This window comes from Mesocricetus auratus, unplaced genomic scaffold (genome assembly GCF_017639785.1).
Source record: "Mesocricetus auratus isolate SY011 unplaced genomic scaffold, BCM_Maur_2.0 contig_5326_pilon_obj, whole genome shotgun sequence".
Classification (NCBI taxonomy): domain Eukaryota; kingdom Metazoa; phylum Chordata; class Mammalia; order Rodentia; family Cricetidae; genus Mesocricetus; species Mesocricetus auratus.
The window spans coordinates 58,268-68,568 of NW_024433812.1; the positions used below are offsets into that span (position 1 = coordinate 58,268).

At 39.1% G+C, this 10,301-nt stretch overlaps 1 protein-coding gene across 1 annotated transcript in view; it reads left to right on the plus strand.

Annotated features, from left to right (window-relative positions):
• Window positions 1-10,039, plus strand: part of LOC121138515 (sterile alpha motif domain-containing protein 9-like) — a 28,374-nt gene extending 18,335 nt beyond the window's left edge. The window contains exon 3 of the mRNA XM_040741203.1: window positions 4,953-10,039. Within this exon, the coding sequence (XP_040597137.1) occupies window positions 4,974-9,716 (4,743 nt within the window). The 5' untranslated portion in view covers window positions 4,953-4,973 and the 3' untranslated portion in view covers window positions 9,717-10,039. The remainder of the gene's footprint in view (window positions 1-4,952) is intronic.
• Window positions 10,040-10,301: the final 262 nt, after the last annotated feature.

Genomic DNA, 10,301 nt, shown 5'->3' on the forward strand with positions numbered 1-10,301 from the left:
CAACAGGAAGTTGATTGAGACACTGAGTGGCATTGTGAGCATAGGAAATCTCAAAGCCTGCCCCCACAGTAACATACTTCCTCCAACAAGGGTATACCTACTCCAACAAAGTCACAAACCTAATAATGCCACTCCCTGTAAGTTTATGAGGGCAATTACATTCAAATTATCATCCTAATCATTACTGTGTGTTGCACCATTCTCCCATGGGGGTCTGTTGACTGCTTGTTACTAGGGGCTCTTAGCAAAACACTTCTCATCCCCTCCTCCCAGTAAGGCCTGCATGCAAGTTCCTGTTTATTGTCTAAAAGCTAATTCCTGTTTTTGGCCCACCCTTTGCTGGAGGGCCCTGGGAAGGTTGGCTTCTGACCTTGGTGTTTTTCTCCCATGCCTGCCTTTGGTATATAAGGCTCCACTCTTGTAAAAAAAATAAATGCCATTCTCCTTGTAAGAATGAGCTGCTGTCTTTGTCTTTATTTTCATCCTTAGCCCTTAGCCTCGGATCATTGTGAAGTATGGAAGCACTGTAGCTGTGAGCACACCAGCTGCTTGCTACAACTGTGTCAGGATTTAAGAGACTTTTTTACATTTTAATATTTATCTCATGTGATTATAAATCTCAATATTCAGTGCATAAATGTTTACAATATTATATCCTCTCAAAGAATTGTTCCTTTTATTAACATGCTGTGACCCACTTTATCTCTTTTTTTCTCAAAGTTTCTTGTATTGAAATTTTCTTTCATATGCTATATTCTGATTATTGTTTCCCCTCCCACAACTGCTCCAAGATCCTCCACTCATTAGCTCCATCCTAGTCACACTCTTTCTACAGAAAGATAATAAAATAAGATAATACAAAAACAAACTGCAATAGGATGAAACAAACAAAGAGAAGGAAATTTGCCAAAGGAAAAGCATAAGAAGCATATATAGATACAAAGAGCCTCTAAGGTTAAAAAAAAGTAATAATGCCCTGACAAGATATTATGAGGCAAAGACACCATTGAGTTCATTTTGTGCTGCTATCTATTGATAGGCATGGGACCTGCCACTGACAGTGATTTGTATACTTAGTGAGACTTCATTAGAGAGAAATAATTTTTCATCTGAGCCACAGTTTCTGTGAGTTTGTATGTGCATCGGTCCTGCTGTGTTAAGAGGTTCATTGTTTCTTTGGTGTCTTCCTTCCCTTCTGGTTCTCATACTTTTCCTGCCAAGACATCTTTCCCATTCTCCGTCCCTTTAACCTTATATGTAAGCCTGGCTCACATTTGTCTCCTAATATTGTGCACCCTCCTCACACTTCTGAGTCCAATGTCCCTTCCTGTGTCATACCTATCACAACTATTGCCATAAACATTTTTTAGTGTGCTTGGGTAACTTGTGTGATTAATATTTTTAATTTTATTAAATGGAGTATGAGTATCATGAAAGAACTTCACATTGGTTTGTGTTACCACTAATTTTCTTGAACATCATGCCTCATACATAATAGATACTCATCAATTTCATATTTGATAAATAAGAGGAGGCAACCACCGGTCTCAGAGGACAACGCATACACTGTTTTTGGTAGAACTTCTGAGACCACCCCTGACTGCATTCCCAAATAACAGAGTTGATAATCTAAATACATTTATAGGTTTCATTGTGTCTATTACTCTTAGTCCTTGATTAGCTCGGGACTGTTCATGACCTCAGATTGAAGCCAAAAGAAAATAAGAACATTCAAAGACATCAAGACAATCAGGAAAAATTGAACAAGGCCAGTGGAAGCTCCCTGGTAGCTGCAAGGTTATGGCATATGGCCATCATTCTGATAAATGTCCCGCCCATCATTAGTGTATTTCCTTCCTTGTTCCATCCAGCCCTGTACTCTCAAGCCTCAGTTTTTCTCCTCTAGTTCCCCTGTGAGTCTTTGAGAAGAGGCTCCAAGAAAGCTTTTGCAAGAAATGCAAAAAACAGTTAGTCTAAATTTATATTTTGTTAGTCTTTATAACTAGTAGTTCATACATTAATAATTTAAACAGGCATTCCTTAAATATCTTTAAAATCAGTTCTGTTAAATTAGCTTTTTTCATACTCTTTGTTTTGTTTATTTTCCCACCCCAGTAGTCTCCCTGACCATTCTTGTCCCACTGCTGCTAGTCTTCTTCAACCCCCTGTGCAACCCTCGGGAAGGGACCCCCGACCCGCGGGGGTGAGGTGATGAGGGTCGCTACTAATTTGGTGGGCCTTCACGAGCAGATCCGATCTGGAAAGTGAACTTCAAGAGGTTAATGTAATCAGGCTCAAGACAACGTTCACTGATCAAGAGCCTTTATTTTTGGGGCGCGCTGGAACTTATAGAGGAAGGACCTCAGGGGGTGGTACAAGCATGTCAATCAAGTCTCAACTCAAATATACACCAAATAGGGTAAAGACAAAGTTGCAATTTTCCATCAGTCATCAGTCGCATTCCACAAATGCTTGTCAGCGTAAGTCAGGTGCAGGAAATAGGGAGGGGTAGGAAGTATTCAACAGAACACTTTAATCTTTTGTTAACAAAGACAATTACTCTGTAAGGGTACTTCCCCTGGCTAGGCAGGTGGGCTGCCCTGTGTAAATTTAACTTTTATGGTTAGCCTTTTCCTTTGTCTCAAGGGCATGTGTGCTCGTAGTCACGTAGGCAGAAGGCCAAGAAACGGTTGACAGACTCCATTTTGTTCAAGGTTCTAGCAGTCCCCAACACCCCTGCTAGCCCTCTCTAGACTTTCATATCCCATGAATTCTATAACATCCCTGTTTTGTTATCTACCTAGCTCTCCTCTCATTTCCCTCTTATCTTCCCCTTTCCAGTTTCATACAAATGCACACTCACAGACATATACAGAAAAACAAACACACACACACATACACACACAATCTCATGCACACAGACACACCTCATAGAAATTAAAATCTAAGTTCCTCATATGAGAGAAAATGTGGAATTTGTCTTTCTGAGCCTAGGTTACATCACTAACAGTTCCATCCACTTTCCTGTAAATGCAATGATTTTTTTCTTTACCACTAAATAAAATACATTTGTAGATGTGCACCGCATTTCTTATCTGTTCACCTATGGACGTATATCTAGGCTGGCCTCATTTCTTAGCCATTGTCGTAGTGCAACAATAAACAACATGTGAAGATACCTGTGTGATGAGTCCTCTGATCACCTAGGGGGCTAGAATGGAAACTGTCTTTACTTTCTTCATAAACTGATTTCCACATTGGCTATACCAGTTTTCATCCCCCCCCCCCAGCAGTAGAAAAGGGTTCCTCTTTCCCCACACCCTGGCCAGTATCTGTAGTCATTTGTTTCCTCAGTGATAGCCAGTGTAAATGTGGTGAGATTGAATACCAAAGCAGTTTCAATTTGTATTCCCCTGGTGCCTGAGGATGTTGACAATTCTTTTTCATTTTTTTTTTTTGGCCACAAATTTCTTCTTTTGAAAATTCTCTATTCAGCTCATTGGCCCATTTACTGACTGGATTGTTTCTTTTGGTATTTTTAAAGGTATTCATGTATTCTGGATATCAATCCCAGGTCTGATATATAGTTGCTAACAACTGTCCCTTTCCTCTGATTTTTGTTTCCTTAACTATGCAGGAGATTTTAAATTTCATATCATCCCATCTGTAAATTATTAGGATTATTTTGTGTGCCACTGGAGTCCTTTCGGAGAAAACTTTTGCTTATGCCCTTTATCAAACTTGGGTATCACAGCCTGTGCCCCAAGTCAGGTCCTTAATAAGCCAGTTAGAAGAGACAAAGAGGTAAAAAGCAGAAAAATAAAATTCATTCAATGTAGCCATATTATCTTGCATCAGGGTCCTAAAGTGAGGTTAAATTTACAAGAGAAGGCCAAGGATTTACATCTGTAAGCAGGCAAGGTGTGATCCCACTCACCACTGACCCATCACTGTCTGGGCTTGAGTCTCAGTCTGTAAGGTGCTCTGACAATTTCTTTGAATTATGCAACTTGCTTTCAAGGTCTCTCAAGCTGAGGACATTTCCTTCTCCCAGCATGAGATTCCTGAAGGGAAATCTCCATTTCTTTGGGGTCCTGTATTTCAATAGTCTGATAGTAAAATTGAGAGACATGGGTATCTCTTTAGAACACCTTCATTTCTGTCAAATCTGCTACATGCCTAAATCTTACAATATCTTATCTATGTTTTCCTCAGTCAGTTTCAGTTCTTCCATTAAGGCTTTTGATTCTTTTTGCATTGCATATTGTGAGTTAGAAATACTCACCTTCTTTGTGTGAATATTCAGTTTTCTCAGAGGCGTTTATTGGTGAGGTTGTCTTTTTCCAACAAGTCCTTTTGACAATTGTGTGGAAATTTAGATTACTGTGGCTGTAGGACTTATTTATGGATCCTCTGGTGTATTCCAAAGGTTTGTGAATTTGTTCTCATGCTAAGCCCATATTGCTTATGTCACTTGGCTCTGAAGTATAATTTGAGAGCAGGCACTATGAAACCTCCACATTGCTCTTTATGTTTAAAGTTACCCTGACCTATTCAGGTCATTGTCCCATTTGCTGATCAATTTGAAGTTGATATTTTTGTGACTATTCATATATCTATATATTAACTAAAATGTTCTATGAAAAGTGATTCTGTTACTGTAGACTCTAGTTTTAAATTACAACATCTCAGATTCTACACAGATAAGTCTAAAACAGAAAGGGAACAAAGACAAAAAGGGATGTTACATAGCTAGCAGTACTGCTAACTTCAGATTCAAGTTGCAATGGCCTGTGACTTGCACAATAATTAGAAATGACTACCAAGCAGTTTTAAGCTATTCTTAAAAAATAATAATATATGTATAAATAATTTGGAGAATGTTGGAATTGGCTATGGGATTTCAACAATAAAATATAATACTAAAATATTCTTGTATTACTTTATTCAAGGAACAAATTTGAAGCTTTGACATGAATGAACAAGTAACTCCACCTAAATTGATCAAAGACTGGACCAAAGAACATGTAAAAAAATGGATCACTGAAGATCTTAGCATTGATGAGAAGTATGCTCAAATTCTACTCAATGAAGAAGTGACAGGGATGGTTCTTCAGGAATTAACTGAAAAGGATCTTAGAGAAATGGGGTTACCACGGGGTCCAGCACTTCTGATCAAACGTGCATATAACAAGTTGGATAATTCCCCTGAAGGTGACAATCAAGATTCCAGACAATTAAATAAAAAACTCTTGATAAAAGAACACCAAAAAAAGACCCAAAATGAGGAAGAAAAATCAATTGCATCCAACAATGGTTATGATCTCAGAGAGATGGGACAGAATAATGAACAAGAACCAAGTCTTCTGAAAGAAAATGCCTTAAGTGATGCATTAACTAAAGACAAGGAAGGTAATAAACCCAAACCACAACACATGTCTTGCATGCCATATCTTTTTGATTCTTTCCATGATGACAGACGTTACATAGAACATTCTATTCTACAAGTTGCTGAAACAGGACCACTCAATCTTATAGACCCAATACATGAATTTAAAGCTCTCACAAACACAAAAACAGCCACAGAAGAGGACATTAAGATGAAATTTAGCAATGAGGCCTTCCGATTTGCATCGGCTTGTATGAACTCACGCACCAATGGCACTATACATTTTGGAATTAAGGACAAACCACATGGAGAAATTGTTGGTGTGAAAGTACCCAGTAAAGATGTCTTTATTAACCACTTCAATGAAATGATCAAAAAGTATTTTGAAGACAGTGACATCAAAGAAGCTAGGGCATGTATTCGGGAACCACGGTTTGTGGAAGTCCTACTGCAGAACAATACACAATCTGATAGATTTGTCATCGAAGTAGATGTTATTCCCAAACATTCTATATGTAAAGAAAAGTATTTCTACGTTATGATGCAAAGTTACACAGATAAAACATGGAAAAAAAGCCAAGAAAATTCTTTGTTTGTGAGAGAAGGGCCTAGCTCTAAGAATATCCTGGCCAATGTCAACCAACGGGATAGAGAGTTCAGAAAGTTTCTAGAGAACTTAAAGACATGGATAGCATCTAGAAAAGAGGCTGAAGAACAGAGGATGGTAACTAAGAAAGAGAGTGAGGGACTAAAGCTAGCTAAACTTTTGACCAGACACCAAAGCTCACTGGATAAGTCTTACTATGACTGGTACATTCTTGTAACAAATAACTGTGCACCAAATCAAACAGAGCACTTAGATTTCCTAAAGGAAATTAAATTGTTTGCTGTGCTGGATTTTGATCCTTACTCTCAGATCAAGGGAGTGGCCAAAGCTTACAGGGAAAGCCGAATAGCAAACCTTCATCTACCCAGTCACTATGAAGAAAACACTACCATGGAAGAGAAAATTTCTACTCTGAAACTTTATGAGCAGCCTAGCTGGATCTTCTGCAATGGAAGATTAGACTTGCAGAATGACTCGTGTCAACCTCTAGAGCCACATTTATGGCAGAGAGATAGAGCTTCTGGGGTTAGGGGACTGATCTCATTTCTCACAGACAAAAATATCATGGTAAAAGGAAAGGTTTTGGTGGTGTTTCTCTTACTTTCTCCAGTAGAAAACCAAAAGGATCCACTCATTGAGACTTTCTGTGCTTTCTATCAAGTTTTCAATGGAATGGACAACATGCTGTGTATCTGTGTCAACTCACAAATCTACCAGCGGTGGAGTGATATACTACAAGTAAGACTGGAAATCAAAGGGGAGTTAGCAGAACATAGCATTTCCACTTTAAATATACAACAGGTCAACAATACCATCCTTAAACTGAAATCAGTGATTCAGTCTTCAAGAAGATTCTTGCCTTCCAGTGGATCCTCCTCAGTTATCCTGGAGAAAATGGAGGAAGATACCCTGACTGCACTAGAAATCCTCTGTGAAAATGAGTGTAAAGACACAGACATAGAGAAAAATGAATCTGAATTCCTAAAATTTAAGAAATTGAGGGAAGAACACTTTTATCGAGGAGGTAGAGTATCCTGGTGGAACTTCTACTTTTCTTCTGAGAACTATTCTTCAGCTTTTGTGAAAAGGGATGGTTATGAAGAACTTACCACTTTAATACAACAGTGTGCAGACTCTCCTGAACCAGTATTTGCCAAAGTCATCAACCTGTACCATCACCCAGGCTGTGGAGGCACTACATTGGCTATGCATGTTCTCTGGGACCTAAAAAAGAAGTTCCGATGTGCTGTATTGAAAAACAAGGCAACTGATTTTGTAGAGATTAAAGAACAAGTAAGCAAGCTCATCAGCTACAAGGCTACCAGCCACCAGGATTACATCCCCGTTCTTCTCCTTGTGGATGATTTTGAAGAACAAGAAAACACCCAAATTTTGAAGAATGACATCAATTCCTTCATAACAGAACAGGGTCTGAGATATGAGAAAACATTAGTAATAATCCTGAACTGCATGAGGTCTCAGAATCCAGATGCAAGTGCAAAATTAGCAGATAGTGTTACATTAAAATACCAACTTTCTCTCAAAGAACAAAGAGCCTTTGAGGCCAAACTACAGGAAATTGAAAAGGAGCATAAGAACTGTGAAAATTTTTATTCCTTCATGATGTTGAAAGGCAGTTTTGACCCAACTTACATACAGAATGTAGTGAAAAATACGCTGAAAGACCTGGATACTCACAGCAGGAAAGCCCAGCTCATTTCCTACCTGGCTTTGCTCAACTCCTATGTTACAGATTCTACCATTTCAGTCTCACAGTGCGAAATATTTTTGGGACTTACTTACACAAGTAAAAAGAAGACACCTGAAAGTGTAGAAGACAACATGGGAACATATTCCACACTTGTAATAAGAACAGAAGTTTTAGAATGTGGGAGATATTACGGTATACGTATCATTCACCCTCTAATTGCAACCCACTGTTTAAAAGAACTGGAAATGAGCTACGGAATGGATAAGTGTCAAATCGCATTGAATATACTAAAAGAGAATGTATTCTATGACTCTGGAATAGGAAAAGACAAATTTAAGCACGACGTGCAAACTCTTCTGCTTATAAGACAACGCAAGGAACATGGAGCAGAAACAGATACACGGTTTTCCCTGTTAATTGAAGAACTGCACAATGAGGACCCTGTAAACGTCTTGACTGCAGGAAGTGTTCGATTCCCACAAAATGCATTCATTTGTCAAGCTTTAGCAAGACATTTCTACATTAAAGAGAAGAACTTTAGCACTGCTCTGGTCTGGGCAAATCTGGCCAAAAGAAAAGCTCCTAAGAATTCCTACATTTCAGATACACTTGGTCAAGTTTACAAAAGTGAGATCAAACAGTGGTTGGGCAAAAATGAGAACTGTAGAATTATTAGTGTGGATGATCTGACACATTTGCTAGAAATCGCTGAAAAGGCCGCCAAAGCATTCAAAGAGTCTCAGCAGCAAACTGATAGTAAAGACTATGAAACGGAAGCCTGGTCACCACAGAAGTCCCAAAGAAGATATGACACATACAACACAGCTGGCTTCTTTGGTGAAATCGAAGTAGGTCTTGACACTATCCAGATTCTCCAGCTCACACCCCCTTTCCATAAAGAAAATGAAACATTGATAGACGCTATGGTGCAGTTTTTATCTGGAAAGGGGGCCATCCCTACAGATCCAAAAGATGAGTATTGTGCTGTTCTCAGCAAATTTGCGTCCCACCTACAGAATTTACAGTCAGATTTGAAGCGATGCTTTGATTTTTTTTTGGATTATATGGGTCTTCTGAAACCAAGGAACACGCCAAAAGAAATGACAGAACTCTCACTAATTAAGAAAGTCAGCAGGTCTTTCAAGAAATACGCAGGGCTTTTCTGCCGATTGGATACCAATTTGTTACAGGGCAAAGAGAACATCTTACTACAAGAGGAGAATTGTAGGAGACGCATAGTGGCATGGAGAGCAGATACATTTTCAGGACTCCTCGAATATCTTAATCCAAACCACAAAGAGGCTAACAACATGGAAAACATAGTGAAAGACTATGCCTTCTTGTTACGGCATGCTCTAACTAAACAAGTGGCAAAGGGGCTGATAAAGGAGACACAGAATTTCATTTTGGCCAACATTATTCTCAGTTGTTTAAAGCCCAGTTCAAGTTACATCCTGCCATTTAACACACTGAAAACAAAGCTCCGAGAAGTCTTGCAGCTCGTGGGCCTCGGTCATCCATATCCTGATCCCTATTTTTTGGCCTGCCTTCTATTCTGGCCAGAACACAAAGAGCTAGATCAAGACTCCAAACACATAGAAAAGTACGTCTCGTCTCTAAATCGATCGTTCAGGAGACAATACAAGCACATGTGCAGGTCCAAGCAGCCAAGCACACTGTTCTACCTGGGGCAGAAGAAAGGGCTTAACAGTCTTGTCCACAAGGCTGAAATCGAGCGCTATGTCAGTGAAATACAAAATTCAAATTCCTTCTGGCAGAGTGGAGTAGTGTGGGAAAAACGGGAAGTCAAAGACCTCCTGCGCCTACTGGATGGTCAGGCTGAAGGCAAGCTAATCTCTGTAGAATACGGAACAGAGGCAAGGATAAAAATACCAGTGACTTCAGTGTATTCGGGTCCACTTAGGAGGGGAAGGAACATTGAGAGAGTAACCTTTTACCTAGGATTTTCTATTGAGGGCCCTCTGGCATATGGCATAAAAGTAATCTAAGAAGGCACATTAGTTCATAGGTGTTAGTTTACATCTATTATAATTTACTTCTATTATTGTAGTCACTCTTTCTAGTCCATAGCATTTGCTTGACATTATTGGCTCAACTATAAACACGGTTTGATTCTTTTTCTACTTCATAGGATGGGAAATATGTCCATTCCACAGCTTGACCCACAACAACATCAATCATTCCATATCCTAAATATGCCTTCATATATATATATATATATATATATATATATATATATATATATGAAGATGTTCCAGTTGGTTTATATGAGTAATACTCTAAATGGTCAATAAAGTCTGTGTAAATTAAATCACTTTTCTGAATTATTTCTTCACTATGAAACCAGACATTTAACTGAGAAGAATATTTGAAAGTAGTGCTGGAGAGAGAGCTCAGCAGTTTAGAGCACATGCTGCTCTAGCAGAGGACCTGAGTTCAGTTCCTACCACCAACATCAGGTGGCTCACAACAACCTAAGTTGAGCATGAGGGGATCTAACGCCTTTCTGGTCACCACTGATACCTGTGTGCACATGCTCCCGTGCTTGCTCTCTCTCTCTCTCTCTCTCTCTC